The 23,665-nt window shown below is 45.6% G+C and overlaps 1 protein-coding gene across 2 annotated transcripts in view; it reads left to right on the top strand.

The window, feature by feature from the left end:
* Arhgef26 (Rho guanine nucleotide exchange factor 26) overlaps positions 1-23,665 on the top strand; it is a 64,613-nt gene that overhangs the window by 5,948 nt on the left and 35,000 nt on the right. For both annotated transcript variants that reach the window (XR_016536452.1, XM_090337881.1), the window contains exons 5-6: positions 16,408-16,464; positions 18,278-18,438. Coding sequence is in view for 1 of the 2 variants with exons in the window: in XM_090337881.1 (XP_090194007.1) it covers positions 16,408-16,464; positions 18,278-18,438 (218 nt within the window). In the remaining variant the exon portion in view is untranslated. The remainder of the gene's footprint in view (positions 1-16,407; positions 16,465-18,277; positions 18,439-23,665) is intronic.

A 23,665-nucleotide genomic window follows, 5' to 3' on the forward strand; every position in this document is an offset into this window, starting at 1 on the left:
CCACAAGGTGATACTACTGACAACGAAGAGTGGAAGGTCTGACAAATGACTTCTTAGGCTGTGGGCCAGGAAAGTCTCCTCACTTATTTAGCCGCTTTCTCGAGTTCAGTGTGTAAGGTCAAGGTACCATGTTCTGAATCTTATCACAGTTGTGGCCGTCTTCATGCATCTGTGCATTTGTAGTGTAGATATGTGTCTATGCCTACAGGGAGTGTGTTGCACCCCTTCCTAGGACTCCCTGCATGTGGATAAAGTTAATTTATGGATATCATGTCTCTGGGCATCTGTGGGTATCTTACCTTTTTGTTTTGATGAATATTTTCTCCTTTCTTTCATCAAACATGTTCCATTTTAAAGCCATACAGAATGTCACTGCGTGGTGCTGAGTTTACTTCATAGTTTGGGCCTGGCCTTTGTGGCTATCTCATGCATTAGCAAGTTGGAAGGAATTTTCATGGCTGGCTTGGGTGGGGGTAACATTGCATCAAAAACAATCCAGAACATCTTCAGTGGTCCTGAGACTCAGTCAGAGTGGAGAGGCCCTCTTAAGCCACAGAGTGGTGTGTGGAGTTGGGTGTGTGTACTCAGCATAGGGAGAGAGCTGTGTGGGTTGGAGCTCTGCAGCCGGCAGCCTGGTATGGTCGTGGGCATGCTGGCTGTAGGGATTGAGTCTGGAAACCAGCTCCTTCCTCTTTGCCTCCTTCCCACCTTCCAGTTTTGTTCTGTGGGGAATCTGTTTGGTACCAGTATCTTCAAAATGTTACCTCCTGTCTACAGTGCTGAGGGAAGGGACATGAATTAGGGATCAGTGTGTGAGCAGGCCAGTGAGCAGCCTCCTACCACTTAGCTCAAGCTAAGCCACTGCTGTGGCTCAATGTGGCCAGGTATCATGAGGCATGGGGCTTTGATGAGTTTTACTAATAAACATATGAATCCCTCAGTCTTTATCTGTGGACTGGGCATCTGTGGTTTGCCACGTCTGTGAGACTTTGTGTTTTGTTTTTTTGTTGTTGTTTTTTGGTTTTTTTTTTCCCCTGTGGTGAGGTGGTAGCATATCTCCTTAGACTTGGTGCATTGTGTACCCTAGCTTGGTGTGCTCACAGAATGCAGATTCCCCAGAAGGTACTTGGAAGGACTGCTGGCAGGGCCACAGAGGTCTTCCTGAGGCTCCCTACGGGTTTGTGAGGATGGTTTGGTTGGGGATCTGGAAGACGGATGCTGTCATCTGGGGCATGCTCTCTCTCTGCTAGCAGCTGTTGACTTTGCATGTAAGCAGAAATGCAGACCTGGGTGTCACTGGCACGTGGGTCTAGTGGATCCTCTGTTCTGGGAACCAGGCTGCCCTGTGTAGACTGCCTGGACTCTGGCTTTTGGTTCAAATGAACCAAACAAACCAACGAGCATAATTAAATGATAGTCATCCCTAGTTCTATTTCAAATAGGAGCTTGCATTTTCATCTGGCAAGGGAAAAACTTGTGTCACCAAGGCTGTACCAGCCATGAGGAAAGCGGTGAAGTGGGCTCAGCCTTGAGTGTCAGCTACCTTGGAGTTGCCATCCCAGAGCCTGGGGAGTTTTTATTGGGTTGCTTGGTAATCATATTTAATCAAAGCAGCACAGGTGGACTTTGCCTTTTAGCGTTGCTTAGGTAGAAGCACAAGTTTTCCTTCTGTCTTTTGTTTCTACAGTTCACTTAAACTTTCCTTTCACTATGAGATACTTCAAAGATGATCAAAGTAAATAGAAGACTAAAGGTAAAAGACTTTTGTGTGCCCATTACTCAGAGAGGACAAATGATAATGTTTTAATACTAGTGACTGCTTCAGCCTCTGTTTCTTGGCAGACCTAGCTCTGCATCCTCTGCTCTCCCATTCTCTCCTCTTCCCCCCTTCTGGGGATAATCACTATATGACACATTCTCTTCTGTCTCTGTCCCTGCCCTCCTGTGGGCTCTCCTATCCACTGCCCATCAGAAGGATGCATCCACCTCTGGATTTTAAGAAAGCAGATATTTTAATACCAAGGCATAGCTATTGCTTCTGTAGACACTTGCCAGCAAGGATGTATGGAGTGCAGTTAGAGAGGGGCTTTGTGAGGGAATGGCAGTGCTGGGTGCGTCCAGTGTGCCATCAGCACCGCCCTTTCCTGTCTAGCCTCCTGTCTTCTCTCTCTTTGCAGATGAGCTGTAGCTCTCAGAACTTACACTCTTGATACGTGGTTTACATCATTTCTTCACATTTAGCTTTTAATACATCAACATGGTAGTGTGGCCCCACTGAATCGTGTGTGTGTCCCATTAACAGAAACCTCTGTTGTGAGTAAGGCTTTTAACCAGCCTTCAGAGTATGGACGAGGGGGTTTTCTGGCAGTTTGATCTCACCTTGGTAAGCTTCTATCTCCTTGGAGGGGACAATGTGAATGAGCTCCTTTGTTAGCCATGGTTGATTGTTTGCATTCCCAAAGTCTCTTATCACTGTTACAAACACCTGCTGCTCCTAAGGCAGTGAAATGCCCTCACCAGTTGACTATCAGAAGCATACCAATGCTAGTCTCTTGTCGTGCAGCAGTTTTACTGTAATTATGTTTGTTATATAAGGCCTTTAAACTTTCATTGTAGAGTGTAACCTCTCACAGGGTGTTTATTTATGTCTCCTTTGGTTTCTTAGGACAGTGTCAGATAGAACAATGTCAGCCACATGAGATGACAGATTGAATGTTAGAATTGTGGGCATCTGGGAATAAAGGAGGGCCAGCACTGTGTCAGGGGCACTAAATGGTGCCTCATGGCATGCAGGTGGCTTTAGACTCAGAGTCTGCCCACCGTGAATTAGTGGTGTATGTATTTAGCAGTGATGGCTCTACCTCAGGCTGTCCATGCAGCAGTGGGGTGGCCTCGAATAGCAGGAATGCATCCTGGGCTTTTTAATCTCCTGGGATGGGGACAGGCTTCGCCTTGATTGTCAGAGTTTACTGATGGGACATACAGGATTTGTTGACACTGGTGGTGTGTGGAACTACAGGAATTGCTGACTGGGTGGTATAACTGGGTACCGTATTCGAGTCTTCGGGAGCACAAATGTACCTGAAAAGACTGAAGTGACCATGGCTTCCAGGTTTGGTTGGTTCTACATGGAAGAGCCCTGGAGCCTTGGACTTGAGAAGTCATTCTCACTTGCAGGGAGAATTATCTGGAGCAGTGCCAAGTTACACAGGTGAATCTCCCAGTGCCTCACCCACTTGGCAGCCTGCGGAGTGAGCCAACTGTTCTTGGGTCTCTGGGAAAAGCCTGTGGGTTTGTGGAAAGATATTGATTGTGTCAGGACAGAACACTGGGTCCTTGTTAGAGGAATGCCAAGGTGCTCAGCCAGCTGTGTCCTGAGTAAAAAGAGAGTGTCAGGGCTTCCCTGAAGATTTACTTTCAGCAGGATCCTAGAAGTAGGGCTGCCCCCTTGTAGGAACTCAAGTTCCTTTTTGCTTTGTCCTCTCCCAGCCTTCCCTGCTCCTGCTGCTCTGCCCTGCTAAGAAATGACTCTTGTGAAACCTGTGTTTGTTTTGTTAAGTTCAGTGACAGGACCAAAGCCATTCTCACCAGCCCCTCCCGGATCCCATTTGTTTGCCATGGGGTGTGTTTGTATAATTTCTACCACCTTAAAATACCTCGTGCCTTTGAAAAGGGTGTTCTGGCTCTAGAGGCAGAGGCTGCAGCCGCTGGCATACTTTCCACACCTAATATAGCCATCTTGAAGCTTGCTCTGTCTTTATGCTGGCCAACTTGTGGCCTAGTGACCTCACATTGTTCCCGATGCTTCTTCCAATGCTTACGTGCAGATTTTAAACATCAACTGGGGCTGTGTTTTCATTTCTTTAGCACAAAACTAATGGAGATAAGAAAACGTCACACATAGTGAGGTACTGGGGATATGCATAGCATTAAGACTAGAGTCTCTTTTATTCCGACCTCATCTTTCAAAACATACGCATTTTTCTTTAGGAGACCTTCTGCAAGTTGCAGAATAGGAAAAGATTTGAAAAATGAGAATTTTATGAATACAACTTTGTTTGCTTTAAAAAAACACCAGACCTCTTGGAAGTCTTTGCAATTGAGTACTACGGGATTTTTTTCTTTTAGGATTTAAACTGTATTTGTTGTAACCATCACCATTTTCTGCTAATGCTCTACTCTCCCAACAAACAGAAACTGAAATAGCTTCCTTTTTGTAGGAATGCGTAATGCATTGTGTATGTCATTCTTTACATTTTCACATTCATTTGATTTAATCAGTGGTTCAGTGACTAATTGCTTAGAATAGTACATTTCTACAGTCACACAATTTTTTGTTTGTGATTGTCTAATGCCACGAGCTCAGAGTTGTTTTTGCCTTAGTTGTTGATTTATATTTTTCACTATTTCTATCTTTGTGCTGGAGGTCAGAGTCTCCCTGGTTTTTTTGCCCAGGTGAGCCCTCAGCCTCCTTCGTAGCTAGAAGGATAGGTATGAGCCACCAGGGCCTAGCTATGGATCTTTGGTGCTAGAAACAGAACATGTCCTCATTGCCCACATCTGGATAACTTTTAGCCTTGGAGGTGGATATGGTTAGACCTGAGGCACATGCGCTCCACACTGTACTTGGGCAGTGACATCTGGAATGTTCCTGTCTTTATTATGAGCCTCCACACGAGATGCTGGTCAGCATCCTGTTGTAGCTCCAGGTGAGGTGGAGGCCAGCTGGCGAGGGCTGAGAACTGAATGCTTTGCTTACCATGACGCACACAGATGGAAGCACTCTCTTCCCATGTTTGAAGATTCACTCTTACGGAAGCAGAATGGAACTGTGCTTCATGCAGAAGAGAAAACACATAGTTCAGCTAGGATGGAAGTCTTCTCTGATGGTGTCTGCAATCCCTGCCTCTCTCCCCTGCTCTGTAGATAAGGCTGTTCTTAATTTGGCAACACTCTTCACACACACACACACACACACACACACACTTAAGAAAAATATAGATTTTATGCTTTTATGTAAAGAATATAGCTTGTAACACATGTGCCCTTGCTATTTCTTAATGATGTGCCTTACACATCATTTCATGTCTACACATGAGCTACAGCATCTCGAGTATCGTTTGTATGCTGTGGACAGCATTTTTAGAAGCTGTCCTTGGGGTCTGTGGGGTAGCTCCAGGGTAGAGCACCAACTGAGTGTGCATACAGCCCTTGGTACAACCCTCAGCCCAAGACAGAGGAAAAGGTTTGATCTGAATTGCAGCAGTGCTGAGCTTTGTGTAGCCCCCTTTCTGAAAAATACAGGAAAATGGAAGCAAAACTCTGATGGCTGGAGCTGAGTGACTCAGAGCAGCTGACTGAAGGTGTGCCAGTGTTTGTGCTACTGATTGTTCTAAGATCATAGAACCATCCATGTTGTGTTGGTGTCACGGTCCCCCGGTGAAGCAGAGAGCAGAAGAGACAGGTGCTCCAAGAAAGTAGGAAGAAACAAGCACAGGATTATGTAGTTTTGTTGGGCATAACTACAAAAGGAGAGGTTTCGGCCAGAAACGTAGACCTGGGACCACAAAGGGTATCTTGTTACTGCGCTATGTGGAAGAGTGATGAGAGAAACAGATAAGTGACTGCTTCAGTTCTCAAGTCTTCATTGAGGGCCCATGCTGAGCACAGGAGCTAGAGCAAGAATAGCCTTCACCTTACGTTCCTATTTTTTTTTATTTTGAGCGCGCAGTCCCCCACTACCACAAATTATGCAGTCGAGTTTCCCACATTTGGGGAAATCGCAGGGGTCAGCACATCTGGAGTGCAATGGATAAACCTACGTTCCTATTTTTGAAAATATGTGAATGGCAACATGGACTTCCGATATCAGATCTTCTCAGAGTAACAGAACCACAGCGCTGTCCAGAGCAGCACATTGGCTCTGTTGTCAGGTCCTGCCTGGGACCGGTCCTGTCTTGGAGGGGAAGTGATGACATCTGACATTTGAGAAGTATCCAAATAGGTGCCTGGGCAGGGCTGACGGGGTATGATGGAGGAAGCTGAGGCTGACTGCGTGTCTGCTGCATAAATGAGGTAACAATGGGTCAGAGATGGTGAGATGACACAGGTGAGATGACAATGGGCTAATTAGCCCACTGGGGCTAATTTTATTTTCTTTTTTGGCCAGCCATAGGGCTTGAAATCAGGACCTAGGAGCTGTCCCTAAGATTTTATCTTCTCAATGCTAGTCCTCAGCACTTTGAGCCACAGCTCTCCTTTTGTTTTTTTTTTTTGTGTGTGTGTGGTTTTTTTTTGTTTTGTTTTGTTTTGTTTTGTTTTTGCCAGTGCTGGGCTTGAGCTCAGGGCCTGAGCACTGTCCTTGGACTTTCTCTCTACTACTTGAGCCTCAGCACCACTTCTGGCTTTTTTCTATGTATGTGGTACCGAGGAATCGAACCTGGGTCTTCGTGCATGCTAGGCAAGCACTTTAACCACTAGGCCAAACTCCCGGCCCCACAGCTCTCCTTTTGGTTTTCTAGGGGTTAACTGGAGATAAGAGACTCCCAGACTGAGTTTGAGCTGTGATCCTCAGATCTCAGTCTCCTGAATAGCAAGATTTCTGGGCAGTGCTTGGCTTCAGCTGGGCTTCTTGATCCCACTTGTGAGCTACTCCTCATCCCTCTGATTTGGAATGGCAGAGGGACCCTGGGCACAGAGGTCCTGGACACAGAGGTCTCCTGGATGATAATAGCATCAGGCTGGTGACCTTAAATCTATCATATAAGCTGGTGACTTCTAGCTGTTATGTACTAGGAAATCCATTTGAATTACAGGTTCATTATGAACTAGATAAATCTTCTGAGGAGGCAGGCAGGATATACTCAAGAATGATAGTCTTAAAAGAGTGTAGTGGAGGGGCCGGGAGTGTGGCCTAGTGGTAGAGTGCTTTGCCTAGCATGCATGAAGACCCGGGTTTGATTCCTCAGCACCACATACATGGAAAAAAGCCAGAAGTGGTGCTGAGGCTCAGGAGGTAGAGCTCTAGCCTTGAGAAAATCCAAGGACAGTGCTCAGCCCAGGACTGGCCAAAAAAAAAAAAAAAAAAAGTGTAGTGGAGACAGATACAAGGAGGGGAAGGCTTAATTCTTTTGAGGAGTCCTGAAGAGCTTTGGACTGCAGCTCTCATTGCTCAGTGTTCCATGGCCACCTTGAGGCATCCTTGTGTGGGTCTCTCCCTCCAGCCCAGGAGTGGGTCACCAGCTAGTACCCTGGTGACACACAGGTCCAGTCCCCAGCAAAATCCCTATTGTGTCTTCACATGTAGACCTGAGGCTCACAAACTCATTAATGAATTTTTGTGGATGGTGTAGAAGACTGTTGGTTTTCTAGAGTGTTCATTTTGTTTTTAAGATGCTTAGAGCATTGATCAGTTGCAGCTCTGTTATTTGAGGAGATAAGTAGTGCAAGTCAGTGCTCGGTATCAGCAGAAGTATTATTGCAAGCAGAAAAAGACTGCAGATAAAGATTTCCTCTTTGATGGAGGAGCTAAGCTCTGCCACCCAGCCAGCAATAGCAGGGGAAATGGGGCAGTTCCCCTTTGGATGGCAGGGTTCTTGCTCTGGTTGTGGCACGTCAGGGTTTATGGTTGTTATGTGCCTTGTAGAACAACAGGAGAACACTCTGCTGACACAGGTCCCGAGTCTGAGATGGTCAGGACAGGCAGCGAAATGGCTGAGTGATGGGATAGCTGGAGTTGTTGGCCTGCCGTGGATCAGTGTCAGACTGATTGTTGTTAAATGATTGGCTAGATATTTGCTGAGGACTTTGGGGCTTGTGGAGATGGCTTCACGTACAGTTTATGGAGTCCATGGGACAATACCACAAGAGCAGGAACTGATTCTTTCTCTCTGTATATCAAAGGAGCAGAGGCTCTGCTACCTGTGGTCCTCTAGTTAGGTTTTGCAGTGTTCTGAAGCAGAGCTTCTGAACTTTGCCCAGATCGTGGGCATATGTGCCCAGGGCTCTAGAAGATCAAGCTCTGTGTTTCCCTTGGATCTCTGCCATGGAAGTGACTCAAAGACCTGCCTATTGGCTCTCTTCTCTCCTCATGAGCGGCTCATTTCCTTTGTCCTTGTGCTTGCCCTTCTGTGCACTCAGAGTTTGTGAGATCCTGTGGCAGGGCTTAGGCTGGACACTGCCAGCCATGCCCTTACCCTTCTTAGCTTCCCTGTAGAACTTCCCAGATCAGAGTCTAGGGAGAGTGGATCATTACTGGATTAGCTCTTCTTCATCTCTTGATGAGTTTCTTAAACATGGGATGGTGTCTGACCAGCTCTACTCTACTCTGCTTTGCCTTTATGTTGTTTTATGTTCCGAAATGTGGCTACACTAGGCAATTTCTTTTGCAGAAGCTGTAGGTAGCGTCAATTCCTATAGGAGTCTCTAAGAGTGGGCTAAGTGACATGACTGACAAAATATGTCTGATGCAAATTTGCATGAAGAATGGACTTTGCAATGCTAGTCTGTTTTAGTAACTGAGAAATGTATTTCATCTTGCATTACAGCCCCAGCCCACGTACGTGTGTGTGTGTGTGTGTGTGTGTGTGTGTGTGTGTGTGTGTGTGTGTGTGTGTGTAAAGTAGGACAAAGTAGTTGTTCTCCGTACTTGGAATTTATTATGGTATTCTCTATTTTGCCCTTTTTGTTTTGTTACATTTTAATAGGCAATGATTAAAGATTCATGACTTTATCTTCTTATTCATTAAAAGGTTATAACTTGTAGTTTAAAAGATGCCAGTGTCTGACACTGTTTTCTGCATGGTATTCCTTGTAGGAAAAGCCAGAGGCCTAAACCAGACTGTGCTCTAGAATGCAGCGTAGGACACAAAAGAAAGGAGGTGTGTGTAATGACTTGGTTTACAGTGCCAACCGAGTGACATAATGATCAGGAGAGGCCTATGTAGAGGTTATGACCAGTCCCGTTGGCAGATGAGAGAGTAGGAATAGAACCAGCACAGTTTAAACGCTGCTGATAAAGCCTGAAATGTAGGTAGGTAGGTAGGAGATGACAGATAACTCTGTGTCAGATCTCCAGGTTTCGGACATCATTCCAGCTGGAAGGAATCATTGTACATTTTTACATCTAATGCACGCCATAGTTTTTTTTTTTTAAAGTCACCCATTTTTCTGAAACAGGTTTTAGTAGGGTTGATGTTTTGTTGCAGCTTGTGCTGTTCTAAATGACCATTTCTTGGGGGGTGGGGGTGGTGTTCTGCTATTCCTGTCTTCCACACTGACGTGCAGTACTGGCTGCAAGGAGGAGCCTCGGGTCTCTTGGCCTCTCTGAGTCCTTCCTGACTCATGCGTGGGCCATGTGTCATGGCATCTTTCCCAGGGCTGCCAGCCTTCCTTCCCCTGTCTCGTATGCTCACGGCTCTCTGTCATCTCTCGTTTTCAGCACACCTCATGAGCATTTGCTGGGCTAGGACTGCAGCAGAATCTCTTTTATTTCTTCTATGACCTCGGTGTCTCCCTTTTTCTACCTCCTGGCAGCTACCTTTTCTCTCTGGCTTCCTTTTGAGCCGCACAAAACAATCTAAGAATTACAGCTTATGTTTAGACAGTTCCACTGATTGAGGTATATCTTATTTTATGTTATTGAAAGTGTTTCTTTTAAAGCCAGGACATGTTTATAAGAGTGGGGCTGGGAGTTTGGCCTAGTGGTAGAGTGTTTGTCTAGTATGCACAAAGACCCGGGTTTGATTCCTCGGTACCACATACATAGAAAAAAGCTGCAAGTAGTGCTGAGGCACAAGTGGTAGAGCTCTAGCCTTGAGAAAGTCCAAGGACAGTGCTCAGGCCCTGAGCTCAAGCCCAGGACTGGCAAAAAAAAAAAAAAAAGTAAAGTCTGGAAATATCAACAGATAAAAAGAATATCTAATTGAACCACTCCCCCATCCAATCACTATTGATGATTTGATTGATAACATTCCAGATCTCTTTTTAAAAAATGTGGATGTAGAGATGATTTTTTAAGTCAAAATTTAACAACAGGGTGATGGTTTTGGTGTTACCTTTATCATGTGGTAATTTTCTCTGCACATTATTAAAGCTGCACTGTGTGACTGGGTTCTTCTCAATGTCACCAATGCCATTCCATGACATTAAACTCCCCTTCTACACCTTGGTAAAGCTCCTACACAGTTTCAGCAACTAACTAGAAGTTTGGTTCTTTTAACTAAATCCCTGTTTGTTAGTCATTATCTTGTTTCCATTTTTCCATTTAAAAGTCAAAAGCTAAAACTGATGAAGTTCCTTATGTTTACCTGTTGAACTACGGAAGGAATCCAGGTATGTTCTCATTGGTTGGTTACAGTCACACCGTCCCAGCTGATTATACTTGCTCAGACCCTCTGTCTGGTTAGCTAAATACTACATGCTTCACACGGGTTTCTCTTTCCTTAGATAACCAGGCGGCATGGCCTCCTCCCTGCATTTCCTCCCTCCGTGCTTTGGTACCCTCAGCTTTGCTGGATTTCTTCAACACATGCCCCTTGTAAGGGTGAATAGAGGTGAATAGATAGAGAAAGCCCTGGCTCAGAGGTGTGGCCATACAGCAGTGGGCACACAAGGGCCCAACACTAATCTTTGATAAATCTCCAAGGAGCTGTTCACCTGTAGTTCTCACTCCAGCTCTCACATAACCAATGGATATTTGGCTTGGGGTCCCGGGGGATACCTTAATAGTAGTTACAGATCGCAACTCAGCGGGTTTGCAGAAGGCTCAGAAGTCAGCGTGCTTTGGGCCTGGCTTTCAGTGACAGACTTTTCTGTAAACTGGGGATGGGGATAGGTTTGTTTTTGTGTGTGTGTGTGTGTGTGTGTGTGTGTGTGTGTGTGTGTGTGTGTGTGTGTTTTACAGGATTCTGAGGTGTAGTCACTAGAAAGAAAAGTGTCTTCACATGGTTAGCATTGACACAGTGAAGCTTGGGAGATAAATAGTCAGCCAGCATTATTATGCATTGGGAATTTCCCGTCCTAGGTCGTTAACTCTGGAGGAGTAAGCCTGCCTACTGGCTTAGCTCCCAGGCCTCACTAAGCCCAGTGTGTTATCCTGTGCTACCTCTCTGCCCTACCTCTGGCCTGTACTAGCATTGTTTCAGCTCCTTTGGAAGCCCTGGCTCTGTTGGTGGAAACCAGTCAGTCAAGTGACAGGGAGGAAGCCCACCCAGCTGTGTTGTCAGGTTACTGTCCTTCTCATGCTTCCTGCTGGAGGCGCGTGCTTGCTGCTTCTGAGACCCAAGACTTTGGTGAGAATTATATAATAAAGCCTAATATGGAGCAGTCAGGCCAGTGTCAGGGCAGATGAGTGAGGAAGTCGCTGACATGTTACTTGACATACTTTAATTAGAAACGTTGAGATTTTATTCTTCCCTCCCTCCCTCTTTTCCTTCCTTTACTCATTTATTTCCATTTCCTACTCCATCCTCCTTTCCATCCCTCCCTTCCCTGCTCCACTCCTCACACTGGCCAAGAAAGTGTCCCCATCTGGCCTGCTCTTGGGCTCATCAAGCAGTCTTGGAAATTTTGAAAGAGATGTCTAGGGAGGCTCAGAGCTAAGCTGAGCAGTCTTCAGATCTTGCTCTGTGGATGGAGTGGGCTAGAGAGCTCCTGGCATCCTGCTCGAGAAGACAGTCTTTTCACATTCAGAAATTCAGATCCGGCTATCTGTACTCCCTGTTGTGTGACCTGCAGTGGAAGAATTCTAGTCTTGGTATTCCTGGGGTGTGGCTGCAGGCTCTGGGCCCTGAGGTTAGGGCCCTGAGTGTGGCTTTACTTTGCCAACTCTCCCTCTGTGGACTCCAGCTGAGAATCGCTAGGAGGCAGGCATGATCAGCTTAGTTTCAGCAAATGAATGTACTGTGGCAAACTTCAAGGGCTTAGCTCTGCTGGGTATCCAGGGTAGTTAGTGCTTTGTCAGTGTGATCTCTCACTGTAAACACCAGTCCAACAGTCCTAACTTGCTGCGTGCCAGTCTTTTTGATTAGGCAGCTATTGTGCATCCTCCCATTCTGTTTCTGCTGCTCAGAAGACAGTTAAAGGGATACACATCCCTCTAGAAACACTGTCAGGTTGCAGGGTGAGAGAATGTACAGAGGAACCTGTGTGTTTCACGGGGACTGGTGAACTGCTGGAGTAAGGGATGGGGCTCTTCTCTCCAGCAGGACAGCCTCAGCACGGGCAGTGTCCCATTCCTGAGAATGGCCACTGCAGGAATCCACATGGTGCTTCTGTGACCTGGCTCCTGACCTGGGTTGTCAAAGCCAAAGAATACTGAGCAGGGTCTGTGGATTTCCTGGTCAAAGACCAGGGGTGAAGACCCTGGGCAAATCGATGATGCCCCACTGCACTGCCTGTTCCTTCCTAGGGCTATCTCTCAGGACACTGCTGGGTGGGGGGGGGGTGGGGGGGAGGCAGCGAGCACCTGGACAAACAGCTTATGGACAGTTCTAGAGTTCAGATCACTGCAGATCTGGGATTGAGTGTTTGGTACTGCTTTCTGGCTCACAGATGGATGCTCTCCGCTGCTTACGAGGTCTACTGGGTGGTCTCTTTTTATAACCACTTTGATCCCAGTGAGGAAGAATCCATCTTCATGGAGGAGTTATGGGGGTTAGGGGTTCAACATCCAGATTTGGGGTGACACAGACATTCAGACCATAGTACAAGGTGTGGAGAAGGAAGCTGACATGGATTCTAGATTAATATCTAATAACTAACTTTTAGATCCATGCAGTAAGACATTTAAGTTCTTACAAGTTTTGTAAATTATAGTCTTTGGAAATAACTAGACATTATCTGATATAGATGTACCTCAATAGCATTCTTCATTAAGTTTAGTCAGATGTTAATTTTCATCTCTTTTAGTGCAAATATATAAATCACTGTAATTCTGTAGTGGTGACTGTACAGTTTATGGTTGTGAACTTAGAACTACTATAATAGCTTCATGTGCTCTCTAACAGGCTGTAGAAATATTTTCATAATTTAAATAGGTCAGAACTGCAATCCTACCCATTCTGTTCTTTTATTCAGAGTAATTTCTATTGCCCGAAGTGTTTAATACTAATGTGGATTCAAGTAAGTCTAGAGTCTGCTCTTTCATGAATTAGTCAGATTGTATGAAATCAAGAATCCCAAACTGGATCTGCGCCTCAGTGCTTTGTTGTACTAAAATTTCATTCTGCTTTTAATTTGGGGGGTTCTGGGGTTTGAACCCAAGGCTTCTTGCTTCCTGGGCATGTCCACTAATGAGTCTCAGCTCCTCTCATACTACATTATTTCTTTTCGCTAGGGTCTCACACATTTCCCCCTGACTTACTGCCAACCATGGTCCTTCTAATCTTCCCTCTAGAGTGCCTGGGGTTATAGATGTGGGCCATGGCATCCAGTTTACTGACTGAGGTGATGGGATATCTCATTAACTTTCTCCCTGGACTCTCCCAGTTTCTTTCTCTTGAGTAACTGAGATTACGGGCTGAGCCACCATGCCCAGGTGCAATTCTACTTGTTGATGACATTTGACATTAAATTTAATCCAGCAAGGAAAAAGATTCAAGTTGGGTTGTGTGACTGTCTCTCCGAGTTCCCATTTGAACCTGCTGGATTTACACAACTGAAATGCATGTGTAAGAAATGAGGCACAAGGCTCCCCGCAGAGAGCCTTCAGGTCCTCCACATGAGACTCTGCCCCTTGTTTCTCTCTCTGACAATTGGAGAGCATGTGACAACTGGACAGGACTTCAGAGTGTCTGAGCAAATGTTTCAAGATGCTGAAAGCACATACATTTTGAAACTGTACAGATAAAAACACTTTGGAGACTTTTGGGCAATGACACATATACGTTGGGCCTTCAGGTGACTTGATGTTAAGTTCACTGATAATTTCCAGACACCCGTGGAAGGCGGTGATTGGACTGCCTCTCTCATAGGAGCAACCCACACCACAGTGTCTGTCTACTTGTAGAGCAGCAGTCAGGATAGGCTGCTGGGGATACCAGGCAGCTGTCCCTAGGCCAGCCTTGTCTTAACTAGCTGCCACATTAACAAGCTGTAGAAATACTTTCATATGTTAAATAGGTCAGAACTATGCATTTTGGTACTTTACCTTTTTTGAAGCTACCTTCTCTTCCCTTCAAAGCAGCAGCCTCCTTAGCTGAGGTCTGACTCACGGTGACAGGATGGGGCTCCTGACCCAGGGAGACCTGCTGTGACCTGAGCAGGTCTCTCACGGCAGGTATCCCATCTTCTCCCCAAGAGCTTTCCAGATCTGCACTCCATTGGGTGGGAAGCCAGTGGTGTGGGAAGTTTCGCTAATGATCTCACCTGTGGAGACTCTGGGGTTGGCACAGGCTCAGCCCTCAGCCAGCACTGTGGGCAGGAAGGACATCCTGTGACATTCCTGCTGAGGGTCAACAGATGGAGAGCTGAAGGCTTTGGTTATCTGGCCAGTCTCCGCCCTGACTGAAGCATAGATAGAAGGAGTGCTTTCTGCCCTGAATGAGTGCTGACAGGTTGACCCAGGGTCAGGATCATGGCTAAGAACACTCCATGATATAAATGGACCCACCTCCACCACCCCCAAAACATTATTGGCCCCGACCCAGCAGGAGCAAGGGCCTAGTGATGAAAGCCCAACCCTAGAAACAGGCACTTCTCATACGCAGCAGGGGTTCCTGAAAAGCTCAGGGACAATGCCCATGCCCTGAGCTCAAGCCCCAGGACAGCCCCCCTCAACATAAAAGAAAAATAAAAACAAAGCCTGGCCTAAGCCTAGAATGATGTCATCCCAGCTACTTGGAAGTCTGAGGGGAGGATCTCACAGACCATGTGGGAAATACAGTGGAGCCCTGTCCTAAAAGTGACCAGGGAAAACCAGGCTGGAGCTGTGGCTCCTCAGTGTCTCCCAGCCTAGCCAACTAGTGCCTGAGTTCAAAACCCAGTACTGCCAAAAGAAAACGAAAGAGAGTGGAGGGAAGGAAAGAGGGAGGAAGGGAGGGAAGAGAAAAGGGAAAGGAGGGAAGGAAGGCAGGCAGGCTGGCTACATTTGGATGCAGTGGAAAGGAGCATGAAAAGGAACCTTTAACACATTTTCTGGTGTTTAGCAAGTGCTCAATACATGATATTGATCTTGCTTTAGGACTCTTACTACCAGTTATTTGCTAACTTTTATTCAAAACACAAGCTAAAGACAATTGTCTGATTTTGTTCAATTTCCACAACAACACAGACACCTGGAAAGTGCACACTGGTCCTCAGTTGGACGTGCGGGGGAGGGGTAGGGAAGGGCACTGGGGCTGTGTGTAGGCTGTGCAGGGCTGGGAGTGATCTCAGGACTCCACTCTCCTCAGCTTCTGATTTGGAGTTGCACAGGTGGTCTCCACGGCCCCTGGCATGGAGGGGAGTGTCCCTAACCATCTCATCCATGTCTCTGTATGGTGTGCACAGCCACCGGGCTCCCCACAGCCCAGGGCAGAGGGCTCCTGAATCTCAGCAATGGCTCCATTCTTGAGAAATTTTGCTTTGAATGACTTATGAATTCAAATGATAAGTAGTTGTGTTATTCCAGACATAGATTATTGATGGTATTTATAACGATTACCAGTCTAAGAGAATGTCTTTATATTCAGAGCACAAGGATCACAGGAGACTTTACCAAATTAAATTTTGAAATTAGCATTTTTGTCACACCATGTTCAGGTTCCTAGTACTGGCTGGCATGTCAGCCTTGCAGGCTCTGTGGCTGGGCCAGACAATATTAGATTGATCTCACTACCTGTCAAGTTTAAACACACTAAAAAGAATTTAAATGTGTTAGAAGGCTGCCTGTGTTAGAATGGGATGAGTTTTTTTCTTGTTGGATGAGGTTTCTCTAAAGAGCATGGGCATTCCATTAGTGTCGGTGTGAAACAGGGTTTAGTGATGTGTGTGTAATCCTGGCCTGTGAACCCTCAGGTCATTCCTTTCTCTCTCTTCCCTTGGTCTCAAGTTCCTTGGGAGATTAGCTTGATGTGTATTTTGTAGGTAGCTGGAGACTGGGACCATAAAACCAGGCTGATAGGATTGTGTTCTGGACACTGTCTTTTCTTTGTTGACTATGCTAATTTATTAAAAGGATTAAATGTTTATTGAGGGCTATAAGAACAAAATCTCAAAATCTTGAATGAGTTCTTTTCTTTTTATTGTTTGGCACTTTGGGAATTTGAATTCAGGGTTTGCAGGTAGGCAGGTGTTCTACCTTTGAGCCATGCCTCCGAGAGTCCTTCATTTCTTCTTGGTAGGCAAGGAGAGTTAGGCCTTGGCCTTCTGTAAATAGCGAAGCTGTCAAAGTCAGTGTGTTCAACTCAATTTTGCTTTTTCTTCCAGGTGAAAAGAAATGGCTTGTCACAGACAGTGAGCCAAGAGGAAAGAAAAAGACAGGAGGTACGGACCCATCCCGGGCTCTAGTGCGATCGCATACTTCTCCACTTTATATATCCAGCATTGCTCTTGAGATGTGTCCATGTCAGTGTGTGTCCATCTAACCATTCATTCCAACCACTGTGCAGCTTTCCATGCTGTAAAATCACCTCTTCAAGTCTGCGTTTATTTTGCTAGTGGTAGATGGCAGGTACCATCTACCTGACATTGTGCCATACACATTTCTCTCTTTGTGGACAGGCTTCTCTGAGGTTCTAATTCTGTTCAAACATTCCTGTTCTTTTAAATCATGTCTGTTTGGACTGATCTATTTCTGTTATATTCTAAACATATTTATTCATATTTACCATATAAGGCAATATTGATACCCTCCCACCTGACTTCATTAATCCTGTCTATTCCCGCCAAACTCTTTGAAGAGTTCCCATCTGATTTGCTATTAATGTCTCTGTTACAGGGTATTTTAGTCATTAGCACACCTGCTTTATTGGTGTGACCATTTGTTCACTTTTGTGTGTGGACGATTCTGTGTAATTCATCAGATCTTTTTAGAGGGGAGGGGGTGTCAGTCTTTGTGTCTTGGCTTTGATTATAAAAGCTTTTGTTGCTGGAAATATTTGAAGTCCTTTCAAGGTTTTATATCCATCAGCTGCCCGACATCCATTATTCTTGGTCAGGCAGGGGGAATTTTCTCTAGTCACCTAGTTTTTCCTAGGGGTGAGTAGTGCTGACAGAAGGAGCCTCTTCATGGTCTCACTGTTTACTCTCCAGATGTAGAGCACCTGCAGCAAAGCTCCACCAGCATAGGCAGGGCCAGGGTTTCTAAAAGCCTACCAGCAAACAATGGGAAAGGAGTGCTGCAGCTAGCACTCCTATCCTGAGGCCCAAAGATGGCCCACTCATCAAGAGATGGACACCCACCCTTCCGGTGCCTCCAGGCTCCATCCTGCCTCCACTGAGGCAGGAGCCCTTGAGGTCAGTGGGGAGATGGCATGACTTCTGGGGGCCCCAGTCCCAGGCCTGCAGGGGTGTTCACCACTGGCCAGGAGAGTTTTCCCTGCAGTGCTGTTCTTGGGGAATCCAAATCAGTGCTGTTAAGGAGCTAGGTGCATTCTTCATGCATTTCACAGGTCACCTTATTAGTGAAACCATCATGCACCTGACACCAATGACACTCGTAGAGGAGCCTTAGTCCTTCTTGGAGATATGGAGGGCAGGGAGTGTGACTGGCTGGACAGAGTACTTTCAATGGCATGAGCCTAGAGAAAAGAATCCCAGAGGCTGGGGGAGCCTTTTGAGAGCAGGTCCAGTTATACTCATGCACTGGTGTTGTCGTGGACTGCATGCCAGTTAAAAGACAGGAAAAAGAGCCAACACTCACAAGGCAGACACACAGAGATAGATGTGTCACGGAGGCAGATGTGTCATGGAAGCAGATGTATGAGGCTACGGAGTCCTTACAGTGCCTGAGGCAGCATGCTTTATAGCAGGGCTGAGTGGGTGACCTGCAGGTTAATTAATGCCACACTGAGATTTTATGACAAGCCTAACTTCCTGCCTGACCTCAGAAGACAAAGCTTGGTCTCACTCACTGCTGTTCTCTCCTTTTAGAAAACAGTCTACACAAGAGACCGACAATTTCTCAAGGTTTGGGTATAATATATCTTTTATATAAAGACAAAAGTTTGGTGACGTATTTTTCTGAATGCCTTTTTGTACTTCTTAAAATACTATACTATTCTTGTAGCCTAGAAAGCATGCTATTTAGTTCTTCGATTAAATAATTAATAAGACATTCATTTTTCCCTCTTGCCAGGCAATCTTTGAAGTCATATCCTCTGAACATTCTTACCTACTCAGCCTGGAAATCTTGATACAAATGTTTAAGAATTCTAAAGAGCTGAGTGACACCATGACCAAAACTGAGAGGCACCATCTCTTCTCCAATATTTCAGACGTCTGCGAAGCAAGCAGGAAGTAAGTGTACCTCGCTTTGCTGCTTCCTGACAGACACCAGGCTGTCTCTTAGGAGATGGGCTTGTAAAGTTCCCGTCATCCTGTCATGGTCAGCTGGGGTGGGTGCTGGCAGGCAGAGGGCTTAGTGGTGTCTCAGCACACAACTCTCTGAGGTCTCCCCCTTTTCTTCCTTCTGACAATGTCCTAAACACCCTTGGTTGATTTCGCTCCAGGGTTCGGTCCATGTTAGTGAACAGCCAGCAGCAGCCAGTGAGTGTCTAACACATTAATTGTAGATAATTGCCAGAATGTGAGAGTGTTTTTAGTCTCTTGCATCTATTCTGTGCTTTATGTTTTCTCATAAAAAGTAGATAAAATGGTACTTGCATGAACAACTACTTTGCTTAAGTATTTCTCCCTGTATAGGTACAATATTTTTCTCATAAATAATTATTCTCCCTGTTAATGTTATGTTTTTGATTTGTGTGTGGATACTAATAGTGCCACTTGTTTTTAAACTTAAAGATCCAGAGATTCTATTGTAAAGAAAAAAGAAAGAAAGAAAGAAAGAAAGAAAGAAAGAAAGAAAGAAAGAAAGAAAGAAAGAGCTGTGTTGGTCACGGAAGAAAACCAAGCAAGGATTTTCTTTCTTGGGTATCTCTCTAGAAATAGTTTATGATTATGTAAGAAAATGCACTTTTTTAGAAGGTAAACAGTGGCATACTGTAAGCCCCGTCCTCCTTTTCCTTTTCTAGCTCAGTCATAGGTCATTGCATGTCTGTGCATCCATAGTTTCTCTTTTCATTTTCAGATTTTTTACTTCAAATGTATTGAGGACTCTGGGCCATGTGTGTTGTAGCTGCACCCGGGAGGCACAGAGCGTGCTGTTGGTGGTCGATACCAGATCTGTTAGTCTTCAGTTTATCCCTTTGTTCACTCATCAGCTGGACAATGTACATCTGTCTATAGTAGAACTGGTGGCAAGGTTCAAGTCAGCTTATGTGTGAATGCTTGAGTTTCCATCTCAACCATCTCTGGCTTTTTTCTTGCTCTGTGTACTTTGCGGTGTGAAGGGGTTTTTGTTTGTTTGTTTGTTTGTTTTAATAGCTGCTGCCACAGGCTTGGAAATGCACCATTTACTTCTCTGTTGCCTTTTGATCTACAGGAGTGTTTTTTTTTTTTTTTTTTTTTGCCAGTCCTGGGCTTGAGCTCAGGGCCTGAGCACTGTCCTTGGACTTTCTCAAGGCTAGAGCTCTACCACTTGAGCCTCAGCACCACTTCTGGCTTTTTTCTATGTAAGTGGTACCGAGGAATTGAACCCGGGTCTTCATGCATGCTAGGCAAGCACTTTAACCACTAGGCCAAACTCCCGGCCCTACAGGAGTGTTTTAAGACTTAGTTTCACTAGAAAACCAGACAAGTAAAACAAATTCAAATCTACAAAACAAGACATATTCAAAGAAGTTATTAGGTATTCCGAAGTTATAAAAGCATAAAGGGCAAATGTGCGCCAACTTTATATATCAATTAAAGCTCCATAAAACTTAATAATCCTTACAGAAGTATAGTCTAGCGCTTGCAGCTGCTCCATCAACCTGTTCCCTCTTCTCATAATTAATCTCAACAAGGTTTGTCTCTGTCTTCAGTGTGAGGACACAGAAGTAGAGTTGTGTGTCTGTTCCCTTTCTTGGTTAAGTAGAAATAGAAGTCAAGCCAACAAGTTTGCTCTACCTTTTTTTTGAAGTTCATATAACTTACTGGTTTAAACTCAGGGCTTTGCCTTTGCTCAGCTTGCAAAGGCACTTGAGCCATACCCCCAACTCAGCTTTTTGCTGGCTAACTAGAGATGGAGTTTCTTGGACTTTTCTATATGGGTTGGCTTCAAGCTATAGTGATATAGCTCTCATCCTTCTGAGTAGCTAGTCTTCTATAAAAAATGCCACTCCTATTTCAGCAGCAAGATTCTCCAGCTATTTGGACATTATTATATGTTTCTATGAAATCACTTGCCAGTCAAAACTCAAACTTCTCAGTTCCCATTAAAGGATACAGCAAGAAACATCTGTCTCCTTAGACTGTTGATTTGCTTTCACTTGAAGTACTTTCTTGTGGATAGCTGCCTGTAGTGTGCAGCCTGCTATTTTCCAGCCAAGGGCATCTGGCTTCCCTAGACAATCTTGTGTCTTATACGGCTTCTGTTATTTCACACATAGCCTTTGTAAAATTCAGAGTCATCAGAATACTTGCCAACTCATTTTGTGACAGAACGTAGATATGCCTACTTGTTGAACCAAGGGTGACTCTTTTCCCTTTGCTGAGACAAGATTTCTCTGTGTGGTCCAGGCTGCACTTGAATCTGTATGGTCTTCGTGCCTTGGCCTCCTGGGTGCTGGAATTAGAGGTATATGCAACCCCGCATAGCAGGAGAGTGGCTCTTAAGTGGAAACTACTTGGAATGAAAGCATTTTCCAACACAGCCAGGCTGTGGTCTATCAATGCAGGTTTTGTGTACATTCTGCACACCCAGGCTTAAAATGGCTATCCAGTTCTAAGGGCCCAGGTTCTTCATTTGCCAATAAATAATACCAAAAGGTCCTTACCAGAGACAAAGATCTCTCTGACTCGGGGCGTGTGTTTATCAGTGGAATGTGTCTACCAAATTCTTTTCTTCTTTGTAAAGCATTCTTTCTGTCAACACTTGTGGAGCCTCCTTTTCCAGAACATTCCAGTTGGCAGTCCTGTGACTGGTGGTCCTCTGGGGCCAGGAGTGGCTGCAGGTTCACACCCAGGTTGTATGTAAGGCATTCCAGGCCAGGGCACTTCCTCCAACAGGGCAAGCTGGGGTGCTGCTGATGAGGAAGAGCACCAGGGCCCTTGATCAGAGCCGAAGACAAGGAAACAGAGGGCGAAGTCCTCTTTATCCCAAAGAACTACACCACTGCTAATATGGAGACATTTGTTCAGTATCCAGGCTGGTGTGTGGGCATACAGAGGCCAGACAGGAAGGGGGGTGGTGTGCAGGTAGGGAGGACAGGGCAGGAAGAGGTAGTGTGCAGGCACAGAGAGGATAGTGTGCTGGTATGCAGAGGCCAGGCCAGGGCCTCAGTTGGAAGGTAGTGCTGGAGATTTGAGGCCATGAGAGCCATAGCCAGTCCTGCTGGGGCCTCAAAGGAGGAAGGATCTTAGGAATCTGAAAAGTGGAAGGGTTCAGTGAAAGGAAGATTAGAACTCCAGAAGACTGGTGAGCGTGTGTAGTGCCGGCAGTGTTGTGCCTACTGTGGGTCTGGGTGATGCGGCAGGCTTCCTGTGAGCATGGTTTGATTGTGATGGCAGCAGTGGCATTTCTACCGGGGCTTCCCCCCCACCCCATGACTTTCCTGGCATAGGCTCATAGCCCAATCCACCTGCTGCCCCTCAGCAGTCCGGGGCTGCTCTGCAGTTGACATGTTCCCGTTCTGTCTCTGGGCATCCTGGGCTACTCAAGTGGGTCAGCATAGTGGGAAGGCAGCTGGAATCCTGCCAACCCTGTCTGCCCACTGGGAGGCACTCTGCAGGCCTACGGGTGATAAGGTCAGAACCCCCACGTTCCTGTGAGGCCCAAATAACTTGACTCAGTGCCTGGATGGTCTTTGATCTCAGCCCTGGGTCCACTTTCCGTCACCTCACCTGTTCCCGACTTCCTCCCTCTGTTTCAAATTAGGAATGCCATGCTTTATGATCTCCAGGTCCTTTAACTACTGGGCATTCCTGGTCATACAAACCAGGAGTATTTGGTACCTTCGGACTTGACAGTGACTAGGCCCATCACAGCCCATTATGTCTGCATATAGAGTGTCACGGGATACTCCCCGCCACTTGCTGGATGATAGGGGAGGGTTAGAGAGAGCAATAGAGGGGTTAACAATGGTTGGAGTTTGGTTGAAGTGTTCCTTCTGCCTTACATTTCAGCTGTGGGCTTTGAACCACTGTGTGGCAGTTTGACTGAAGGGAGAAGGGCGGTACAGGGTTTCTGGCAGGGGAAAAGCCATCATGTACACATGGGACCTGGCCCTTGATTCAGCACAAAGAGGATGAGTGATGACTTCAAGAGCAAGTTCTGTAGGGCCCTGCATGGCCTGCTTGTCATGACATGGTACTTCTGATGGCTAGAGCTGTTAGTGGCTGGGCCCTGATTTTGTGTTCCTCTAAACATATTTATTATTCCATTGGATTGAATTCCTCACAGGATTGGTAGAGGCAGTTGTTCCCTTCTCTGGTAAGGGGATTATGGACCACATTAATTATGTGGCTTTGTTTGAAGTTTGCTTAAATGGGATTGAAACTTTTGGATTTTTGATTCTTCAGAGTGCATTCACCATGGACTGCTCGTGTATGCATGCGTGTGCAAGCACAAACACAAGGGCTTGAACTCAATCCTTAAGCTCTTGCATGACATTAAAAATTTTTTTTTGGTCAGTTGTTGGGCTTGAACTGAGGGCCTGGGCGCTGTTCTTGAGCCTCTTTGTGCTCAAGACTACTTGAGTCACAGTGCCACTTGAGTCACAGTGCCACTTCTTGCATGGCTTTTGACTGGCACTCTACCAGTTGAGGCACAGCTCCACTTCCAGTTTTTCTGCTGGTTGATTGGAGAGGAGGTTCTCGCAGATTTGTCTTCTGGGGCTGGCTCTGAACCACAGATCTCAGATCTCAGCCTCCTGAGTAGCTCATGTGCAGTATTTTAAGTGCAGGTAAGAGTTTAGTCTAAAGAGCTCAGTGTCACTTTAGGGTTCAGCTAGGGATTTCATCTCTGGAAAACTGATAGAATTTGTTCTTACCAGAGTCAGAGTCAGACCCATGTCTTCAATTGGAATGTCTGTGACCCCAAATGGGATGGCAAAAGCACCTTGTTTTCTGTGAGCCTCTCAGAGTATGTTTCCTTGTTGCCCCTGGACACACAGACTTCTTCACAAGCAGTCTGGAATGTGTCTGCATTATTGAAGACTTGCCTGTGACCCACAGTTTATAACCCATCTGATTAACAAGATATTGAAATGATTTGTGTCTGGGGAGCTGAAGATGAGCTGTGTACATCAAGAAGGCATTGACTTCATTCAATTGATAGTTTTTTCACTTCTTGGTCTGAAAAAAAATTGATGTCTCCAAATAAACTTTGGAAGAAAGATTTGCAACTCTTCGTAGGACTTTAAATGAAAGAATCCCTTGTGCCTTAGGTGATAATATAAATACCAAGCAGTGTCTTATCAAAATT

The sequence above is a fragment of the Megascapheus bottae genome, chromosome 1 (assembly GCF_031878675.1).
Source record: "Megascapheus bottae isolate mThoBot1 chromosome 1, mThoBot2.hap1, whole genome shotgun sequence".
Lineage (NCBI taxonomy): Eukaryota > Metazoa > Chordata > Mammalia > Rodentia > Geomyidae > Megascapheus > Megascapheus bottae.